Genomic DNA, 24,368 nt, shown 5'->3' on the forward strand with positions numbered 1-24,368 from the left:
GTTCTGTAAAGTAATGAAGTTGAGATTAACAAACAGTACATGATTTTTAGACTCAAGGTTCAGAAATCTATGGCTTGCCTAATTTTTTAAAATTTCATATTAAAGGTTTTTAATAATAAAAAACTCCTAAAATTGAAGAACTAAATACACACAAATTTAAAGCTTAAATCAAATTTAAGTCATCTAGATAATTTTTATTGCATTAAGCTTTCCCAAAAAAACTGCTTTTAAGCTCTCCTTAACGTTGCAAATTCATCTGGAGTTCTGACTTGAAAGTCCATCATCAATTTACAGCAAAGTAAAATGTTTGCTTGAGTGTGATGAACAATAAATTTATTAGGATAATTCAAATGCAGTTTCTTCACGTTCCAGCAAAACCTCTCTTCATCAGGCTAAGTGCTTTCTGTGATTATGACATATATATAGGAATGAAGGAGCAGTTGCCTCCAAATGAGAATGTTTCCTATTAAGCATATGCTAAGTCAACACCACTCTCTATCTGAGCATAAATGAAGATAAAACACTCTACATTATGATTCAATTAAAAACCTCCAAGATACGTTACCTGCCGCCTCGAGCACTGAAAGGCACTACATGGATTCCCAGAGGCCCTCCATCGTTGGGGACTTCTACGAGCTTTACCATATCACTGTGAGACAATGATGAATGAGGGAGCATGAACGTGTACTGTAAACAAACCAAAACCAAAACAAAACAAAACAAAAAACTGCAACAACACAGACACACAATAAACAACAAAAGAGAACAGAACAAAAATCCCACCAAGTGCATAGGCATATATATACATATTCTGGAATATAAGCATGGTGATGAAGGCAACATTAAAAACTACATACCTGAACACTAGTCTGATGGCATGGAGGGAGAGCAATCATCAGAGATAACTACATTAAAATGACACAGAACATTTCTCTTGGACCGACCCTATTCTTCTGTGTAATACAAGTTTATGTCTTTCAAGTAAAATCTTTAGACTTACACTGAAACTCTTCCATCCCAACACTCACGTCAAGGACTCTAAAGATTAACTGAATAAAGATGTTGCAGCTACAGAACACTTTCTAATTTACAAAGTGCTCTTTTATATGTCACATCACTAATCCTTCCAATAATCCAATGAGACCAAAGTTTTCACTCCTGTAAGTGACAGTCCAAGGGAGATCACCATTGTCCTTACTGCTCACTACTTCATGACAATTCAAAGTCACTATTTCCTAAACCGCTATAAGAGTGCTACAAGTGCAGCTTACAAAACTCCTTTCTCAAAGCCAACAGGCATCTACTACAAATCAAATAATTTTCATAAAATTGCTCGAAATTAATTTTCTTTTTAGAAAGGGAGTCTTGCTGTGTTGCTCAGGCTGGCCTAGAACTCTTGTGCTCAAGCAATCTTCTCGCCTCAGTATTCTGAGTAGCTGGGACTACAGCTATGAAACTATTTATATTATATGACATAACATGAATTTACTTCTATTACAAAAGTATTCTGCATAAGGAACATAACCTTACATAATGTATGGATTTGTCAAGTCTATGAATCTTTACTATTAATAAAATAAAGCCTGAGTTTAATGAAAATTCATATAGACAATGTAATTTTCTAAACTATTTAAATGAGATTTTGCTTTCTTTGTAGATTTTTTCATATATACATATTACATCAGAGGTCTAAGCAGTATTTACCTAACAACCAATATTTGGAAACACTACTTCAATTAAACATCTATTTTAAGCCAGCTGGAAAACAATCAATTATTACCAATGAATTTCACAAAGATCACAATATAATTTTATGTGATGGAAAATGCCAATTTTTCAATTATGTTTCTAATATAAGAACCTGAAGTTATCCTATGTACTATGAATGTCCTGCATAAAGACAGGAATATCAAGCAAATCAAAATTGAAAATATGTGCACAGATTTAATCACATGCACTAATTAAGACAACATAAAAATTCTGCCATACTGCCAAATGGTTAAATGGATTTTTTATTACTTTTTTTTTTTTTTACCAGATTTCATAAAATTCTATTTTGGATACTGATTATCCCATTTGAACACCTATCTAATCATTGGTTTGTAAGCTAAGAATAGCATAACTTCAATAAACTGATTTTATCCCACAGTCTAAATAGAACTATGGCATGGCAAGTACTTTACTAAATGTTAATACTCAGCGTGCTGGCTGCCATACATTCAAACAGCATCTGACTCTAGTGCCTGCTTAAACTCACTTCTCTTGGAAGACCAAGAGAAGACAGAATTAAGTACATAAATGTCAATGTCTATATCCCCAACTTTTGCCCAAAGTCAAAGAAAAAAATCCAAAATGACTGCCCTCCCTGCTCTAAGCTACCAAGGAAAGAAGTCCTGAGAATGCCTACCATTTACACATGTCAATATTTAAAATAATCAGAACACTGTGGAACAAATAGGAAATTTTTCTTTGTCCTTTTACACTTAAAATCATTTTCAAGGTCCCTAACCTAGGACCTCTCTTTTTCATTAAATATCTTGAGAGATTCTATTTCTTCAAACAACAATAAATAGATATATATATACACACTATAATAATTAATGCTAACATGATCTAACTAGTTTTTCAAGTATGTCCGCAAATTTTTTTAATTTAGCAAAGTGAAGAACAAACACATGATCAAAATATTGACACACAAAGCAATCTGAAAAGAGTTACGGTGTTTACAGTGTTGTTAACATGACAAAAATCTTCAATCAAATACTATTTTATATTATAATTCAATAGTATTTGCCAGGGCATGAAACTCAGGACAGGTACACATGAACTTCCATGCTATACTGCTTACATTACATAATTAACTCAAGAGATGAAAGATGTTCTTTAGAAAAACAAATCAATGCACGGCATGTTTTTAACTAAGCACAAACATTCCTCATGCCATATGCTTTCAGAATACTTGCTGCAATTAATGATGCTACATGTATACTGCAAATTTAGTTGAAACCATCAGTAACTTACTCCAGAGAAAAGTTGGGTATATGCTCCAAACCCGTGTCAGCATGTCCAACAGGTTCAACACGACTGTGATCCTCTTCTGTCCCATCCTCATCCTAGAGGCAGCCAACACAAAGAAAAGTACACTCTGTGTTAGGTTTCTTGCTACAATGTGAAAGGAAACTGGATGAAATGGGAGTCTAATAGGCATTATGATCTTGGTAACTGTTTCCTCTAAGAAGGATGACCTTTAATGATAGGATCAGTGTGTGTTGTAAAAAGCTAAAATTGAAAACAAGAGGCTCATGAGATAGTGTATCCCAGAAGGTGAATAAGATATACTACTGCGATAAGGAAAGAAAACAAAAAAACAAAGAAAAAACTTATCTTTATGCGAATTTTCTTATCTGGTCATTTTTCATTTCTTTTCATGTATATTTTAGGAAGTAATTACATATTACTCCATTGTTACAATGTATTGATAAACAAATATACATGACATTGGAAATGCATGTCTGAAAACAGCTTCCTACTCAAAACAGTTAAAACGATTATAAACCATAACCATTACCAAAAGCTTCAAAGTCATATTTCTCAGTTCTTGATTCCTGCTAACACAGCTTGTCAAAAGGAACAGGCAGTGGTATAGTTCCAGATTTTACAGCCTTCATCCCGTAAAATTTCACATAAAGTTACCCTAAGCCAATCGACTGATTATTTAGAGGTATCTGTAAAGGTATGAAGGTCTTAGCCATAATGGACCACTTTTGTTTACTTCTGTGCATGAAGGACCAAACAAAAGGACAAGCTAAAGTAACAAAGTACTCAGCCCCCATCCTCCTATGCTTCCTTTGACAAAGGCAATATTTTGTACAAATTGCTCCAATGTGTTGCAGAAATTCAATAAGTTTGCTGGTGTTTACACATGTCAGTTTACTGAAGTTATACTATTCTTAGCTTACAAACCAATGATTAGATAGGTGTTCAAATGGGATAATCAGTACTCAAAAAGGTGCATGTGGAATAAACGTGGTAGTTCACAAAAATAAATGAAAAGCCACCCAAGAATCTACCTTCATTTATAATCTCAGCCACTGTCTTTTCATTAAAGAGTTCACTATTATTAATAGTTAAAAGTTGGCTTTTCAAAATCATTTGAATAACGATAAAGATACCTGACTGAGATCAACGGACTTATTAGCCAGATTAGAACAGTTAAGAGATCCTCAGATTCTCCAAACACAATGATGGAGGCATAGTCTTTGGCACCTAGTAGAAGCTCTGTAAATGTTTTGCTAATTAAAGTAAAATCATGCCTAGGAATCTCTGTGGTAATATGTTCCCCAAATGCAACTAAGTAAAATGTATTTAATCTATTTCTTAGAGGTTTATATGTATAATTTATGTATACATATAATTTGTTAGGTTGATCTTTTCTATTACATAAATTTGACAATGGTGATTTTATTGTGAACTTTTTTCAACATAATTCATAGGTGCACACATTGGGAATTTACTAAGCCATCTATATTAGGACAGGAAGTCCAACATTGGAGAAAAATTTTATATTTTCAATCATGTTATTCGAGGGACTCACAGTAGAAACGTGTATGCCATCAATAGGAACAAAAGATAAGCAAGAGTTATAGGTTCAAGATACAATGTCAAACAATATATTAAATCACTGAAGAGATAGTAAGAGAAGGCAAAGCAGGCAGTAAGGCCCAACTGACATTTCCTTTGCGAATCTATGAGAAGTAGAAACTAAGGGCACCAAACTTTTCTGTGAGTTGTAGCTGTGCTCTGTGCTTTGTGGATGGTGGAGCTCTGCATGAAGCCAGGCTATTTGATTGATGATGCTGTGTCTTGAGAGGCTCTAATATGTACTTCTTGGTCATCTATCTCCTTTAAGCACCAGCACATAATACATTTCAAAGGTTAACCAACATCTTGAACCTGCCTGAGAACTGCACTTGGAATGTAAACATGAACTCCCAAAATTATGCTTTTCCAATGGGAGTGGGTGCAGGAAGGAGAGCAAATGTGATTTGTTTATAAACCAGATGTAGGACACAAAAACAATCTTACACATTACAGATCTTTTTTTCAGGATTCATTAATAATTTAAGGACTACTGAAATGCCACCAAGATGTATCACCACTTGAAACACCTATGTTGCACTATGAAACAGCCACATAAATGAAATGCCCCAAACTACAATGATAAAACAGTCACTGATAATTCACACATTGTTCCCACAGTGGCCATTATCAGGCACCTAAGAGCATGGAGAATATTATTTCATGAAGCTACATACGGTGTCCAGTTTGGATGGCAACATTCACTGCCCTGAGGCTGAGCTGCAGTTGCTGTGGAACCTCAACTTAGATTTTCCCGATATTTGGATGTGTAAATTATCAGCTCCTGTATGGTTTTATTCTGTTGTCTGGTACTTTTTTTTCAAGCTGTGACTGAATGTAGTTACTTTTAGCAAGAACTATACACTGAATTCCATTATAACTACAGTAAACAAAGCTGTTATTATGTATGTCAAATCAATATTTAAGAACTATACAGTACTGGCCGGGTGAGGTGGCTTACGCCTGTAATCCCAGCATTTTCAGAGGCTGAGGTGGGAGGACCACTTGAACCCAGGATTTCAAGACCAGTGTGGGCAACATGGTGAGAACCCGCCTCTATTTTTTTCTTAAAGTAAGAAAAAAATAGAACTATATAGTATCAATTTAAACTAAACCGTGCCAAAGAACTTTCAGATATGAGACAATACAGCCATTTGTTTTTTTTTTTTTCTTTTTCCTTTCCCTACTCTCCATTTCATAGCAGAGTACAGACATTAAGAGCTTGGGTTGAAGAGTTAAACAGACCTGGGAGTGAATAGCAATTCTATCATTTGCCAATTTTATAACCTTATGCAAGGTATGTACCTTTCCATGTTTCTATCCCTTCTTCTATAAAATGTGAACAATAAAAACATCTTCCTTGGCTGGGCTTAGTGGCTCACACCTGTAACCCCAGCACTTTAGAAGGCTGAGGCAGAGAATGGCTTAACACCAGGAGTTCAAGACCAGCCTGGGCAACGTAGCAAGACTCAGTCTCTACAAAAAACCAGGTGAGATAGTGCGCGCCTGTAGTCCCAACTACTGGGAAGGCTGAAGCAAGAAGCTTGAGCCCAGGAGTTCAAGGCTGCAGTAAGCTATGACCATGCCACTGCACTCCAGCCTGGGTGACAGAGTGAGACCCCATCACAAACACACACACACACACACACACACACACACACACACACACACACACACTTTAAAAACTCTTCCTCTTAGGACTACTGAAAGAATCAGTACGAAAATCCTCCATATCACAAGCATTACATGGTGCCTGACACATAGTACTTACCCAACAAATGGTAATTTTATAAACATTATTGAAGACAGAAATAGATAACACATAATATAGAAAACATACCTTGAGAAATCTTTTAGGGCAATTATGTACAAATATACGACATTTTAAGAGTATATACATGTATTCATCTATTCATACACTGTGCCTTGCAAAACAATTTAATATGAAACATATTACCCACTCGATCAAATAAAAAACATTATTTATAATTTAGAAACTTGCTGACACCTGATATTTACTGTGCTTTGCTATATACAAAATATTTTCAATGTAGAATGTCTTTAGGATGAGTAAAGAAACCAAGAAAAAGATAAATAAATGCTATATACAATCAAGTACATGGCAAGAAGAAGAAAACTTTATGGGGTGGTGGTTGAAGACATTTTCAGAGAGAAAGTAGATGTAAAAACTGTAGGAGGGGTCTAGGATTTTTACCCTACCTGAAAGCTACAGCTTCATCAATGCTGGCAGAAGGCAGAAGATTTCTGGGTCACAGACAAAGAACTATTCACAACTCATAGCCACACCGTTAGCCAGAGTATCTTCCTTTTATGTAGTGGTTCCTCAGCTAAGATTCTCACAAGGTGATGTGAAGAGGATCCAGGGACACTGGCACACACAGAAGAACCCTAGGCTTAGGGAACCCGAATCTTTTATACAGACAGGGAGTATCCTTGCTTGCTGCTGTCAAAGGAGATCCTATACCTATCTTGCTCTACAAACATCCTTGAAAAGATTGTCCACAATGAAGACATCTGTTCTGTGTGTGTGTGTGTGTGTGTGTGTGTATATATATATATATAACCTCCTCCTCTTAGATGAGTCATCTGTACAAAATGCCAAGAGAACCATGAGGAGTTATCTCCAAACTGCAGAGTTTAATCACAGGATTGACAAATGATGTGGATGACTGCTAGCAGACTAAAACTAGGAATATTATTAACAAATGATATATGATAACAATGCCTTCTGAATAGCGATATTAAATTCTACTAAAAGTCATATCTTCTACACTGAAAAAACAATTCAGTGTAAAACTACATGCTCAAAAAGATCAAGCATGAAAGATAAAAGAAATTTTGAGACTTGCAAAGAGATCTTTATTTCCTTCACATGAACACTTTCTTATATAAAGCTCTTTTTGGAAGTGCTCCAGCAAAATCCAGAAAACACAGTAAGAAATCAGTCAGAACCCAAGGGAAGTCCTAGAACACGGGAGAAAGGGCAGTTTAAGGAAGCAGAAACCAGTTCAGATAAGAGCAGGAGGATGGAGAGGTCTAGTAAGTACATCTCCATGAGAAAAAAAGAAACTAATAATTGGTCTGATATCGTTCTAAAAGTTCTTTCATTCCCCTTTAGTTTTTCTCTTTTTTTGACACGGGGTCTTGCTATGTTGCCCAGTTCTGACCTCAGACTCCTAGGCTCAAACAATCCTCCAGCCTAGGCCTCCCAAATAGCTGCAACTACAAGTCTGCACCTCCTCCCTGGGCTCAGGTCTGATACTTTTGAATATTTGAAAAATAAAAGGCATCTTGACAGACCTGACACAGAATGCAAGGGGAAAATAAAAAACAGATACAGAGAAAACAAAGCAACATGAAAAAAAAATTGCTCCAGGAGAAAAAAAATCTGTAGATGAGGAAATATATTCAGAGTATCCATTTGGTTATGCAGTGAGCAATTGTCACATTGCCATGTGCTGTGACACTGGCTATTGACTGAAATTAGACTTTGGATGTAACAGCATTGAAAGGATGGGAACAAGAAACTAGAAGCAGTATAAAAGGAACAACTCTCTTCTTCCATATGGCAAGTCAACAGATGTCAGTAACTGGTAATCAGGAAAGAGCAACATAAATATATTATTTAGAAACATGGAAGTAAATATCAGAGCAGACATTTAGGGAGAAAGACGGGAACAGTGGCACAGAGAGGCTGTTCGTTTTTATGATAAGTCTTTTAGCATTATGTCTTTATTTTTATTCTGAAATGCCTGCCAAGGGGGTGGAGGGGCTTCTCGGGTCTAACTAACATGCAGACTGTCAAGGCCCCCACAGACTGCCTGGCATTGGAATGACAGTGCAGGGTGTAAGGCAGGAGACCCCACTTGCCAGCAAGGCTGTATCATGCCTTGTTTTCCAGAGGAGTGTGCACCCAGCAGTCCTCACAGCTGTGCAGGAGCCATTCTCTTGGGGTCTCTAGCAGACAGCGCAGGCGTGGTGACTCACATCAGGAGGTTGCAAGAGCTACCACGGCTGAAAAGCCTCATGCCCCAGAGAAGCCAGTGTCTCTTGGAACAATGTCATAGTCATAAGCTGCTCCTCAGATATTTATAGTTTTTCAAGTCTCGATACGATTTACCAATCAGTGGTTACTTTTGCCATAAAAAGGCAGCTGACATACTACCTTTATTAGGATTCCAGAAAAGGGGGGCCAAAAAATAACTAAAGTTTAACTTCTCAAGCAGAAATTGGAAAAGAGCCAGGCATGGTGGCGTGCGCCTGTAGTCTCAGCTACTTGGGAGACTGAGACAGGAGGATCACTTGAGCCCAGGGAGTTCAAGGCTGCAGTGAGTTATGTTCATACCACTGCATTCCAGCCTGGGCAACAGAGTGAGTCCTTACGTCTAAAAAAAAAGAAAAAAAAATCCAAAAACTTAAGTGATCCTACCACAAAAAAAGTACAGGACTTGTAACTAGAACACTTGAGACTAGAATCCTGCCTCCATCTCTCACCACAGAAAACAGGAACACAAATGTTTACAAAACAAGAAATATAAACCATACTGTCTAATTCAGAGGAACACTATAAAACTTAATCTAGAAACCAGTCATCTGTATATCTACATTCAAATTCTGAGGTCCAAGAAGTAAATATTTTGGATATTTATCACTTGAAAGAAAAGCCTGTATTTATAATTTTTAAAATGTTTTATAAAAACTTAAAGTTATACTTCTCTACTTAAATTTCCAAAATATCTATCTTTGATTTTTGTGTTTAGAAAGCACAAAAAAAAAAAAGAAAATTCTCATGGTACAATTTACAATATTTTCTGTCAAGTGTTTTTAAAAAAAGTTATTCATAACAGTAAATAAAATATTTTAATGAGTTCAAATATATTGCTAAAAAAACACTCAACTAAATGTTCTTTTTCATACTTTTTAGAATCCCTCCAAGATTTTCCTAACTTAATGAGAGACATGTTAACTATTAGTGAGCTATGGTATCCTAGAGAAAATATTTATTAGGATGTTGACAGAGTGAATTAAAGCACTTTTTCTTTGGATTACATTTGATGAAAAATAATTCCAAAGGGGATCTGTTTCCAAGTCTCCTAGGTATCACAAATAGGATTCCAGAAGGCATTCGTGTTAATGTCCCAACTACTTGATTAACTGGCCGAAACACCAGGAAAAAGTAATTTCCCATCATATATGGAAAACAATTGAAAACATCTGTAGGAGAGAGGGCTTCACAATACAAAATGATAAATCTATAGCAACCTTCCAAAGAAATAAAATCAGGAAATGTGTAATACAATTTTAATTCATGATCTTTATATTCTGCCAGAATAAAAACATTCATGAAAAAAAAGCAAATACTTTTTAGAAAAGACAATATTAGATAAGATATAATAATATAATAATATATAGCAAAAATAAGATATTTTAAAATTAAAAATATTCCCTTGTAGAGGGAAATTAACAGCTGTTACAGTTTTAGACAAAGTCCAGTTCCTTATAATATAAACTATGCTCTACTGAACAAAGCTCAACATCAAATTATTTAGGATTCTATGAAGAATTATTCAGCGCCTGTGATGTAATTACTGTATATGAGCGCCATCCCCTCAACCAGATTCCTACTATTCTTATCTCAAGCTAATACTGATCAAATGTAGTATTTAACACAGTCCATGAAATTTCCATTTCCCAGAGAAATGAAATGCCTCCCGTCTTGATACATATACAACATGACTCCATACAACCAAAGGCAAAAGAACAGATGGTGCTGATTTATGAAAGCTACCTAACCACAGAGAACAACAAAAAGTATGTATCTTTGCACCAGTTCCATGCATAATGGAATCTTAAAATTCAGTTCCAATATGTAAGTCTTCTCATTGATTATTAGGATTCCAGAGCATGGAGGAATCTTCTTGGAAGATATTTAGTCCAGCATCCAAAAGTACACTGCAATTTGTCTTCACATTCTTCTTCCATTTTGCCTGTCATCAATGATTCGCATAGGAAGATTTACATATTGATGCTTACTAAAAATCACTGAATCTAATAACTAGTCCCAGCACTTTACCTGCCGTCATCTGCCGCATTCCTATACATATTTATCCCAGATGACCACTCAAGCAGATACCACCATGCCAGGAACACTGGCACCGCTTGTTTTGCACAAAGGGCATCTGCACTGCTCAGGGTTCTCCCACCACACACTAGTGACCAAGTGGCCACCCTCTAGTTGACACGATTTTATTCAGACTAATCAATCTCTTTTCAGAAGTGGCTTGCTTACCAGAGTAACACTTATTTTTCTTTTGAAAATAAAACTCATTAGCTATGTATTTGTTGCATTGTCCTTAATTCCCAGTATGTGATACAAATGTGAAACAAAAATTAAGATATTAAACAAATACAATAATTTAAAGTATTAAACATGTTATATTTGATATGGCAGCTGAGCACAGTAATAAAAAAAAATGGATTTTGCATGCAGAATCATTTTGACAAGTTACTTAACTTCTCTGTGCCTCAGTTTACTCATTTATAAACTGTGGGAAATAATAGTATCTATCTCAGAGTTTCCATAAAAATCAAATGAGCTAATTGAAGTACTCAGAAAACTGTCTTGTAACTATTAAGGGCTAACTAGGTACTCAACACCACCCTCCAGATAAATTAAAAAAAGAAAGTGGGAATTTGGTAACATATTTGTTTTAAAAAATAAGTGTCCTTCATCTTCTATGGCACAAAAGTTCAGTTAGAGTGATTAAAGAACACCAGGCTCTCCAGGACACTGTTGTACTGATGTGAGATGATTTCTGTCTTTTCCTCTTACCTTTGGTGTTTACTTCTAGTTTTTTTTTTATATCATATAGGTTTTTCTTTTCTTACATAGTAATAATAAAATATAAATATTTAATGTATCATTTTATTGCAATCATTAAAGAAACAATTTTTAATGATTCAATATTCTATCGGGTAAACATATCATCATTTCACAATTCACTCATCAAAGAACATTTCAACTCCAGTAACTGACAGATTTCTAAATAAAAACATTTCAATATTTAGGATTCACTTCTTTGGAGGAAGTCTATAACATAATGTTTCAAATGGCATGATCATTTTAAGGTAGCCAGTATCAAACTACTTTCTAAAATGACCGAGCCAATTGATATGATTACCAGCCTCTTATTAAACTGTTCATTTCACAACTTTTATTTTCTGTGTTGGGAGACAATTCTCCATTTGTCTCTTGCAAATCTGCATGTCTTACAAACAGAGGCACTGATTGCTTCTGTTCTGGACTTGCTTTTCAAAGATACCTGTACAGAGATAAGCTGTGGGAGACAGAGACAGTGTCTCCCTCCAGGGCCAAGGGGAGTGAGTCTTGCTTACTGCCATTATAAAAGATTCATCAGCTCAGAGTCCTGTCCTGTAACATTACCCATAGAGCATGCAGGCATCCATCTGGGCCCAAGGGCATCACTTCCATACGTCTAGGGAGTAAGGAGAACTGAACCAAATATGCTGATGCTTATGTTGCATGTTGTGCTAAGAGTAATACAATTTCTCATCTCTGACCTAGGAGCCTCAGGTCTTCTGTCAGCAACCATGAAACTGAGGCAGGCTAACTTGTTAGCTTGCAAGTAGGATAAAATCTTAGATCCTTCTCAGTTCTTAGACAGCTGCTCTAACAGACAGAGATGGGGGAGGAGAGAGATAGGGAGATAGACAAAAAGACACACATACCCCTTATTCCCCTTAATCTATCAGCAAAAAGTCTTGCTGCTATTCTAGCTGGAATTTAAAATTGCAAGTGAGATTAAAGATATCATAGTGAACGTTAAGTATATATGTCAACTTGACGGGGTCCCATAACATCCAGACATTTGGCCCAACATTATTCTGGGTGTGTCTGCCAGGGTGTTTTTGAAAGAGATTAACATTTAAATCAGCAAACTGAGAAAAGCCCAGTGTCCTCCCTAATGTGGGTGAGCATCATCCAATCATTTGGAGACCTGAATAGAACAAAAAGGCTGAGGAAGAGGAGTCCTGCCTGACTGCTGAGCTGAGATACTGGTCTTTTCTTGCCTTTGGACTGAAGTATCAGATCTTCTGGGGGACTAGAGCTGCAGGCATTTGGGCTGATCCTTACACCATTGGTTCTCCTGGGGGTCCTGCTTGGTGACTGCAGATCTTGGGACTTTTCAGACTTCATAATCACACGAGCCAATTCCTTATAGTAAATGTTATATGTGTGTATATATCTAAAGACATACATATCTAGATAGATAGATAGATAGATAGATAGATAGATAGATAGATAGATAGAATCTCCATTCTACCAGTTCTGTTTCTCTGAAACACCCTAATACAATCATATTTCTGGGATGATTACATATACTCTTTGCAAGTTTATCTATCAGGAGTTTTTTTTTTCTATGTATTTTAACAAAATCTTTATAAGCTAGTCGTGTGTGTGTGTGTGTGTGTGTGTGTGTGTGTATGTGTGTATTTCCTCCTTTTTTAAGAGACAGGGTTTCATTCTGTCACCTAGGCTGGAGAACAGTGGTATAATCACAGCTTACTGCAGCCTCAAACTCCTGGGCTCAAGCAATCCTCCTGCCTCAGCCTCCTGAGTGGCTAGGACTAAAGGTGTGCATCATCGCACCTGGCCAATTTTTTAAATATTTGTACAGACTGGGTCTCAGTATGCTGCCCATTTTGGTCTCTAACTCCTGGCCTCAAGCGATCTTCCCACCTTGGCCTCTCAAAGTGCTAGGAATACAGGCATGAACCCCAGCCCCAGCCAAACTAGCCATTAATCCCGTAGATATCATATATATTTTACCAAGCAATGGCATGTTTTCATTTTATGTAAAATGAAGATGCTGATACAAGAGAATAACATTTTTTAAAAAGCGATGTACTCTCTTCATTCCTCTCCTTCTGCTTTAATAAGGACCCACACTTTACCTTCCGTTCCACCTTCCTTTTCTCCCAGCCCCAGCAGAAATCCACTATCTGCATTAAGGTGTAACCTTTAGAAATATTTCTTACAGAAATGGTCTTGAGAAAAGAACTGTTTAAAAGTGGTGACAACACAGAATGTCCATTTCAACAGACGTATTTATTACTAAAATATCTTGAATCAGAGAAATGAATTAAATGCTGGGAAATCATTTCATTAGATTTAATAACCATATCATTTGCTTTTGATTACACAGTTTGGCCCAATTATGTTAGTACTTTTGATTTCCTCAGGTTCTTCCCTTGGGATATAATTAAATCCGGGATTCATGATTTGCAAATGGACTAAAAGAACTTCAGCTCCTTTTATATGAAACATTTTCATATCAATATTTACCAGAAAGAGATGCCTTCAGCGAAAGAGACATTACAATTTTTAGAAAAATGATTAAACAAATGATACATAGGCCAAATAAGAAATAGAAAATACAGAAGACATTACTTTCATTTACAAAAATAAAAGATTTGAAATATTTGTTGAGGTCACACTGGGGGATCAGAACTGTTTTACTCTTGAAACGTTTACTCTTAAAATGTTCAGATAAAAGAGGATCAAGATGACTGCTTATTTGTTCTCCAAATAATAGACTAGGGTGAACTGGGTTACTACTAACAGAAATTTTCTCTCTTGAAAAAACATTAGGCAGTACTTCAGAGATATATATATATATATATACACACACACACACACACACACACACATATATATATAAGACTTTGTAACTGATAAGAAACTAAAGTCAATTTTAAAATATCGGACGGTAGGTATATTTTTAAAAACCATAACACCTATGCATTAATACCTGACTCCAGAGCATGGATGTGTTTAATTGTGTGTAGGAACAATGGGCAGTACAGTCACACAAAGACAAAGACAAGGAAAGTGGGTTCAGAAGCCTTTCACACTTTTCCTGGAAAGTCAGCTCGGTCTTTTGTTATTCAGATTAGCGTTTCAAGGGCCAGCTCTACCTTTTTTTTTTTTTTCCCCCACTTATTTGAGAAACCTTTTGAATACCAGATACTATTTCCTATTCAAAACCCTGAATCTGTCATTAGGCAATTTCTAAAATAAGTCTCATAGCCCTTTTATCCAGATTCTTCTTTATCTCTAAGGGTCCCGAGTTACCTGCCTCACAGGTCTCTATCACCACGCTGAGTTTCACAGGCTTAGGTCTGTCCCTTGGACATTAAGTAGGAAACCCACTCCTTACGTGGCCAAATCATTTTGGCTCTGTTCTCTATCATTCTGAAAATCACCCCTATATATGAGGATTTTTTAAAAAATTGGAATTGCAAGGGAAAGGGGGAACAAGTTGACGACTATAAATATTCTTTAGAGTAGCAAGTCAGATATTAGTAAAATTCTACCCTAAAAGAATCATTAAACCATGAGAAAACTTGTGACACTAGTAATAACATTGCAAATGTCAAAGTAGTTGAGTTAAATAATTGACAAGGTCAAAGAGATTAATAGTTAACGATCTCATTTCTTCTGACAGTAAAAGAAATCCCATCTAGCCTGGGCAACACAGTGAGACCTTGTCTTTACAACAAAGAAACACACACACAAAAACTGGCTGGGAGTGGTAACACGTGCCTATAGTCTCAGCGACTCAGGAGGCTGAGGTGGGAGGATCACTTGAGCCCCAGAGGTCAACACTGCAGTGAGCTATAATCATGCCGCTGCACTCCAGCTTGGGTGACAGAGCGACTCCAGCCTGGGTGACAGAGCAAGACCCTCGCTCTTAAAAAAAAAAGGGGGGAGGGGGGAGAAACAAATATCATCAAGGTACAAAGTACAAATCATATTTAAAAAATAGAAGCATGTCTACTGTACCCACATGCCTAAGAAGAGCACTGCTATGGCTCAGCTGTTTTCTCAAGGCACTTAAAAACCCATGACATTGCTAGCCATAAAACATCCTAAAGGAACACTCAGTCGGCCTTGCAACTTGGATAAGACTGAGAAGTTGGAAAGGATCAGTTTTAAATCACATCCTCAGGTCAAAACCCTAAGGTTTCTATAAAAGCTGAATCTACTGACCACAGTTAACAACAATCTGGCTGGGCGTGGGCTCACACCTGTAATCCCAGCATTTTGGGAGGCCAAGATGGGCCAATCACTTGAGCCCAGGAGTTCAAGACCAGCCTGGGCAACACAGCGAGACCCAGTCTCTATAAAAAAAAAATTAAAAGAAAAAAATAAACAATCTATTATATATTTCAAAATAGAAAGCAGAGAGGACTTGAAACATACCCAAGGTGATAGACATGCCCAGTACTCTGATCATTATATGTTCTATGGATATAACAAAATATCACATGTATAAGTATTATATATTTAGAAAACAAATAAAAAAATTAAAAAGCAACGTCACTAAGTAAGTACTGGGAAAAGGAAACTGAAAAGACCTCCCAAGTGCCTCTATATCGTAACTCTTCCAGGGACTCATGGAGAGAGGAATGGGGGTGGGCAGACCAGACAAGCAGATGCAGACATGCAGATTCATCTGCAGTAACCAGAAGTTTGATCTTACAGGTGAAAGACAAAAATCAATGCAAGGAACAGACTGTTAAAGCCATGACCAGGACGAAGAACCACCAACTTCTGGAGGAATAACCACCAATGCGCAGGAACTGGTGTGAAGAAATGAGAGAACCAGGAGCGTGCTAATAAACACTAATAGAATCTCCACAAACAAAAAAAAAGGGTGGGGGGGTGGGGGGGTGGGGAAGCCGTATATGTAGTGTTTGTTGATACCTGTTGCACAAACACTCCCACCCTGGCAACCAATATAGTGTCACTGAACACAGAGTTGGGAAGAGTTGGGAAGACACAGGCTCAGGGGAAGGGAGAAGTCAGCCAAGTGAATGAAGTAGTACTTGAGTACCATTAGAAAGAAAAGGAAGAGTTCGCAGAAGATCAATAAATAAGCAAAATCAATAATATAAAGTATCAACACTCTGAATGATACTCATAGTTGGCCAGATTATTGCTTTTATATGTATTGTTTTACATTCTAGAAAGCCTATTCATATATCACATGTTTAAATGTTACTTGAACCAACAAATGAAATGCTATCAACCAATGAATTTATAACAAACCAGTCAAACAGCAAAGAATGATTCTTATCTAAAAAGGAACCTGAATTGCATAAAAGACCAGTAGAAAGGGATTAAACACCATAGTGCCTCTGCTCACGGGTATGGCACCTCAGTGGGATTAAGGAAACGAGACACTTGGAGGGGACACAGCTTGGGGTGCAGTGTACAGGTGGCATTGCACCCCCAAATCTACCCATCAACAAAGTGGTCCTGAACATAGAATTGCTATTTGGTGTTTTACAAGTATACCTATTAAGTGCATACATACTGTCTGGAGAAAGCAGTTTATCTTATGGATATTATACTTAAATACTAAAAACAACTTTACATGGAGGGTACCCTCAGAGGGTAAAGATGGGTAGGAGGACAGAAGGCATTAACTGAGTGGTCATAGATTTAAAAGCCTTCATGAATCTGCCAGGCACTATACACACGCTCTTCCTATTCTAGGAATAGAGAACTGCTGCTCAGAGTAGTTAGGTAATCCGTCTCCTGTCTGTGCTATCAATCCACGAAGTCTACATGTATGTAGGTCTACCCTCCTCAAAAGAAAGCTACTTAAGAATAGGACACACCACTTGTAAACAGAGTGCAAAATACACAGTGCCAAAAATCACAAGATGTAAATGGGAAATAGAGTTTACTGGGGAAGGTGTCACAGGTAGGGAAGGAGCAGAGAGAGCCCCACAATAACCCAAATCTTGTCATGTCACAGTCAGCTATGCTTTGAGCAGATATAACTAGACTAGATGCACCCTTAAAAGACGTCCAGAAGAGTGGCTCATTTCAGTGACACTTCACACCAACATAAGGAGGGCAGGGGGGACTTTGCACAGAACATCACTAACAACAAACATGAGTTTCCCGCTCAAAATGAGACTATGTCAGAAGAAGGCAGCCTGCAGAGATGAGAGGTTCTACAGTAACAGTGAGCAAACTCAGCTCTTCATTAAGCACCTATCAGGGCCAGGCTTCCCTCAGGCATCTTTGCACCTACAGCATCTAGCTCAGTCCCTGACTCTAGTGTTTAGTTGTCCAGAATGCGCTGGATTACTAAGGGAACAACCTGATGTAAAATGAAAATGAAACCCTAGCCAGACACTGCCCAGTATTAACATTGACATCCATTTGCTAGAGATAGAATATGGAAAGTGAGACTATGAACAAATAGAGGTGGCTGCAAATAAAATAGTGTATGAATTTTGTGACTTTAAATATCTTTAAAAAAGATTGTATCACAACATGAACTGCAATGGCCAGATTGAAATGTCTTTGCAAAATTGTAACAATAGGAATCTGACATACTTGACTTATCTTGCTTCTAAACTCCAAGCTGTCATTCATCATTCCTGGCCATAGGCCAAGCTAACTTTGGGAGGAATTTAGTTTACAGTTTACCCTTACAGCAAGGATGATAACAGGGGACCCCTTACTCATAACTCAACAGATCCTGTGGTCCCACCCAGAGGCATGAGGAATGGTTCCCACACCACTATGATTTCATCCCCACCCAATCAGTAGCACCCATTCCCCAGCCCTCTGCCCACCAAATTGTACATAAAAACCCTAAGCTTCAAGCCTCTGGGGAGACTGACTTAAGTTATAACTCCAGTTCTTCAGCATGAACCAGCATTGTGTCAATTAAACTTTCTCTACTGTAATGCTGTGGTCTCGGTGGACTGATTTTGTCTGTGCAGCAGGAAGGAAGAATCCATCAGGCAATTACAGTATTCAGGTAAGAATGAATTCACTTTGCAGTTTTAAAAAGCCACAGAAAAGAACATGGATTACACTGAATTTCCTATGCTCAAAATTTTTATTTGGGAAAACTTCAACCCTCAAGAAAATTGAAAGAATATGCTCAACATTATATCCCCTTCACCTATGAACCACCAACATTGTGTCTCCTCTCTAATGATTTTCTTATTTTTGAATCATTATGATTAAGTTGCAATAGAAATTCTTAAAGGTGATTTGAAGGTAATGGATTATTTTCAAAATAAAGAAAATAATTTCGATTGTTTGGGTTTATTTTGAACTTGAGGAAATTTTTGAAAGGAAATAATGAGTGCATTTATCTTAATGGTTTTCAATTACCAACTGCATTTACTACTGTTCAGCTTTTCTGACTTTTCACCACAAAAAGGAGAAAATAGGCTGAGCCTAAATTCCACAGGTACTTTTCAATGTGGTACAAAGAGAAATACCCTTCCTTAACCAAATTACAATGTGATTTTATAAAAAATTTCCACTGAGTAAAAATGACCAATGACCCATCCAGAAAAAACAAAGTTCCTCTTTCAGAGTCTGGAGAAAGTAGCAAGACAAGTCTAAAACAAAATTTTAGAAATTAAATATACAACATCTTTTTTCAGTAAAAGCATATTCATAAAAACTTAAGTTCATAAAAATAAGTCTATTTCAGAGCTATTCATTTTCAACAATTTGTCCTAACTCTGAAAAAGGAGTGTAATTCTATACTCTAGAAGCAAGAATAGTGAACTTCGAAATTTAAAAAGTAAATTTTAAGTGTCTATCATTTAACTTTTCAAGACAGTAAAGTGCCATGGATGATTATATTATATATTTTTTATTTTTAGATATTTACTGTTTGAGGCGTGGTCTTGTTCTATCGCCCAACTGGAGTGCAGTGGCTTGATCTTAGCTCAATGCATACTCAACCTCCTGGGTTCAAGTGATCCTCCCACCTCAGCCTCCTGAGTAGCTGAGAATGCAGGCACTCACCACCACAACTGGCTAATTCTTATATTTTTCTAGAGATGGGGTTTCTCCATGTTGCCCAGACTAGTCTTGAACTCCTAGACTCAAGCAATCTGCCCATGTAGGCCTCCCAAAGTGCTGGGACTACAGGTGTGAGTCACTGCACCCAGCATATATTCTTTATTTTGCACATTTACCACATTTCCAATGGGAATGTGAAATAACTGTTACTCTGCAAGCCTGAATCTTTTATCTCACAAACATGAGCAAATAAATTACAGGTCTACTTCAATATTCATGATTATTAATCTTTAGAAAATTACCTAAATCTGTTTCAGAAATGTTTAACTCACTAGTCTTTATTGAGTGACTAACTTCAAATCACTGTAGTTGACATAAAAACATTTGTCTAGTGTGTTCCATTTTCAGAGGACAAGTAACTCCAACCTTGTCCCCTGAGAGAGCTTTAGAATTTCTGTATTTTTTGGAGACAGGGTCTTTCGCTGTCACTCAGACTGGAGTGCAGTGGCATAATCACAGCTCACTGCAGCCTCCACCTCTTGGGCTCAAGCAATCTTCCGGCCTCTGCCTCCTGAATATCTGGAACTACAGGCATATGTCACCATAACAGGCTAATTTTTGTATTTTTTGCAGAGACAAGGTCTCACTATGCTGCCCAGCCCAGGCAGGTCTCGAACTCCTGGGCTCAAGCAATCCAACTGCCTAAGCCTCCCAAAGTGCTGGGATTACAGGCATGAGCCACTGCACCTAGCCTAGAATTTTTAATAAAAGACGTGTTCATAAAATTCAATTTAAAAAACAGAATAACTGTTGAATATTAAAATCTTAAAATTTGTCATCAAGTAAATTATAAATAAGAGCAAAGGTTCAGTGTTGAGGGGAGAATGGATAAGAAGTAATGCAAAGAAACAGGCCAGGTGCGGTGGCTCATGCCTGTAATCCCAGCACTTTGGTAAGCTGAGGCAGGCGATCACCTGAGGTCAGGAGTTCAAGACCAGCCTGACCAATATGGTGAAACCCCGCCTCTACTAAAAATACAAAAATTAACCAGGCATGGTGGCATGTGCCTGTAGTCGCAGCTACTTTGGAGGCTGAGACAGGGGAATTGCTTGAACCCAGCCGGCGGAGGTTTCAGTGAGCAGAGATTGTGCCACTGCACTCCAGCCTAGGTGACAGAGCAAGACTCCGTCTCAAAAAAAAAAAAGAAAAGAAAAGAAAAGAAGTAATGTGCAAAGAAACATTATTTAAGGCAAGGAAAACCAATCCATTTCAGTTTGGAGTGTATGTATGTCTATTTAGAAAATGTTTTAAATGTTAGGTAGTTACTAGGCAGTATTTCGCCATTATTAAGTAGTTTCATAAAATATTTAATTAGTGGTAAAGTATATAAAATACAATATTTCACCCTACATTTCTATTCCAACTCTCCCTTCAGAAAGAATTAACCATCATTACAATTTGGAAAACAATTCTCTATTATTTTATATATAGGACATATCCATACACTCAAGTGCAATTTTTCACAAGAATTAAAACATACAAATTACGTAAAACTTGTTCTTTTTACTTAACAACATGACTTGCAAATATTTCAATACCTAGGAATTTATTTTTACCTCAACTGTATTGACTGATTGATTGATTGAGACAGAGTCTTGCTTAGCTCTGTCAGCCAGGCTGGAGTGCAATGGCACAATCTTGGCATACTGCAGCGTCTGCCTTCTGGGCTCAAGTGATTCTTCCACCTCAGCCTCCAGAGTAGCTAGTACTACAGCTGCATGCCACCACACTCGTCTGATATTTTTAAAATTTTTGCAGAGATAAAGGCTCACTATATTGCCCAGGCTAAATCAATTTTTTAATAGCTGCAGAGTATCCCCACAGTGCAAATATAAAATCATTGATTTAGTCACTCCTCCATTAATGGACACTTAAGCCTGTTTCTAGCACCCTGTTTTTACTGCTACAATTAGCATCCTTATTCACGTGCAAATATTTCTGTAGATACGTGAAGAGGGATTTCTTTATTCCTACTTGTTTTAGTAAATTATTCACTCTGATCAACAACATTCAAACTTTTAACAGTCAGTTTATACATAGGAGACAGATGCCCAAGATAAGGGTGTATGATCTTAAAGAGGATGAAACAGTTAAACAAATAACTCAGAGATCATGATCCTGGAATTCAATGCGCCTCACTATGTTTGCATCCACACAAGTGTTCCTGCTTTTAAGTTTACTGAATGGGCAGCTTTATGGGCAACTATTTAATTGACTGACGACAGGAGTCCTCTCTCTTGAGGGTCACTGCCTAATCAACTTTGTTACATATTTTACATGTACATGTACAATAATTCTTGTAGAAATTAATAAAAACACATCACTTGCATGCACAAATAGAAGACAAAGACTACGATGGCAATCCGTACTGTGTATTTATAACAAATATGTAAGCATTAAAATCCCACAGTTCGGTTTCTTTTCTCAAATGGTGACATTCAAAAATATATGCATGTTAACATGTTCAGAACAAAATTTAATAATCTTCAATCTGTAATTTTAAAGTGCAAAACAGGCCAGGAGTAGTGACTCATGTCTGTAATCCCAACACTTTGGGAGGCCAAGGTGGGGGGGATTGCTTGAGCCCAGGAGTTTGAGACCAGCCCAGGCAACATTGCAAGGCCTCATCTCTACAAATAAAAAAAATCAGCCAAGCATGGTGGTGTGCACCCATGGTTCCAGCTACTCAAGAGGCTGAGGTGGAACTGCTTGAGCCTGGGTGGTCAAGGCTGCAGTGAGCCATGATCATTCCACTGCACTCCAGCCTTGGCAACAAAGCAAGATCACATCTCAAAACAAAACAAAAATGAAATGCAAAGTATAATTTATCTTTCCAAAATGATCCCAAGGAAAACTGCAAACTGAACTAGCATTTACTAGTTATTAACATATATAAGTTATTGTACTACTTATTAATAATTATTATAACTAGTTATTTAAGTAATAAATTATATTTAAAGTAAATATAAAATATAAAAGTATTTAATTATAATTTGTAATTAGTTATATTAGTTATTAATAATTATACTAGTTATTACATTAATCTACATTAGATTATACATTTCTATGCATCATATACAACTAAAAATGAGCATCCATGTTTTTTTTTCATTCAACTTAAAAGCACAGGAATCACTACCGCTTGAAGTAAACTTTGGGTCCGGTCTGTTAAAGTGAAAATCTGCTAAAAGCCATGAACTCTTTTCCTAGCTGCAAGCTCATTAAACAATAAATCTTATTTGTGAATTCAGAGAGAATTCCCACCCTGAATCATCCACTTATTTATTTAATTATTGAATGCCTATGATATGCTAAGTGCCATCCCAGGTGCTTAGAACAGATGAGTGAACAAAACAGAAAAGATTTCTGCCCTTCTGAAACTCATATTTTAATAGGCAGGGAAAGAAAATACACAATAAATGTAAAGAATTGTATGTATGCTAGTGCTATTAAAAATGAGTAAGGTAAGGAGACCGGGGAATACAGAAATTTGGAGAGGTGGGGACGTTGCAGAGGCAGCAAGATAAAGTTGTAAACAGAGGTCAGAGAAGGTCTCAGTGAGGAGGTGAAATTCAAGTGAAGACTTGAAGGACCCAGGAGAATTAAGCAAGAGGATATCTGGGTAAAGCAATTTCCAGGCAGAGGACCAGACCAAGGGCCCTAAGGAAGGAACAGATTTCACAGACTTCCCACAGCACATCTAGGGACACCCACTCTCACCCCTAGGAATCTCAGTTTATGAATAATCCACCTTTGTCTATGCAGTTATAATTTAGTAGATAATATCATGGATTTTAAAGTTAGAAAGGCTGAGATTTAAAGCCAAGGTATATTTACTGTGTGACCTTTAGCAAATAATATGGCATTCATAACTCAGGTTCCTCAACCAGAAAACTGACGTAATAATGCTAACGTCTACCCCATAGGATCTGTTTAAGAATAATGTATATAAAAAACTTAGCAGGGTAAAATTCAAGACATGCTAGTTCTTGTCAGATATGAACCCAAAGCACAGGTAACAAAAGCAAAAATAGGCAAACAAGATTGCATCAAACTAAACTAAAAAGCTTCCGCATAGCCAAGGAAACAATCAACAGAGTAAAAACACAATGTATGGAATAGAAGAAATATTTGGAAATTATATATCTGGTAAGAGATTAATATCCAAAATAAATACAAAAAAAAAAAAACTCAAGCAACTTAACAAAAAGAAAACAAATAACTCGATTTAAAAATGGGCAAATAATCTGAATAGACATTTCTCAAAAGAAGACATACAAATAGCCAACAGGTATATGAAAAATGCTTAACATTACTAATCATCAGGGAATTGCAAATTAAAACCAGAATGACATATCACCTTCCACCTGTTACAATGGCTACTATCAAAAAGATGAATGATAACAAGTACTAAAGAGGATGTGGACAAAGGGAACCCTTGCATTCTGTTGGTGTGAATATAAATTAGTACGGCTATTATGAAAAAGGGTATAGGGGTTCTTCAAAAAGTTAAAAATAGTGCTATTATATGACCTAGCAATCCCACCACTGGGCATGTATCCAAAGAAAATGCAATCAGTATGTTGAAGAGATAGCTGTACTCACATGTTTATTACAGCACTATTTACATTAGCGAAGACATGGAATCAACCTATCTTGTTGTTTATCAACAGTGTTTATCAATAGACCCTGAATAAGAAAAATGTGTAATACACAGATACATACATACACAAACACACACACACAACAAAATACTACTCTGCCTTTAAAA

At 36.8% G+C, this 24,368-nt stretch overlaps 1 protein-coding gene across 34 annotated transcripts in view; it reads right to left on the minus strand.

Annotated features, from left to right (window-relative positions):
- The window catches only part of PARD3 (par-3 family cell polarity regulator), a 707,905-nt gene that overhangs the window by 289,635 nt on the left and 393,902 nt on the right, over positions 1-24,368 (minus strand). For 31 of the 34 annotated variants that reach the window (XM_034930281.3, XM_055092624.2, XM_063607334.1 and 28 more), the window contains 2 exons: positions 3,022-3,113; positions 566-649 (listed from right to left, as the gene is read on the minus strand). In XM_034930281.3, coding sequence (XP_034786172.1) covers positions 566-649; positions 3,022-3,113 — 176 coding nt within the window. The remainder of the gene's footprint in view (positions 1-565; positions 650-3,021; positions 3,114-24,368) is intronic. The other 3 variants (XM_034930282.3, XM_055092623.2, XM_034930275.3) reach the window with 1 other exon arrangement.

The sequence above is a fragment of the Pan paniscus genome, chromosome 8 (genome assembly GCF_029289425.2).
Source record: "Pan paniscus chromosome 8, NHGRI_mPanPan1-v2.0_pri, whole genome shotgun sequence".
Classification (NCBI taxonomy): domain Eukaryota; kingdom Metazoa; phylum Chordata; class Mammalia; order Primates; family Hominidae; genus Pan; species Pan paniscus.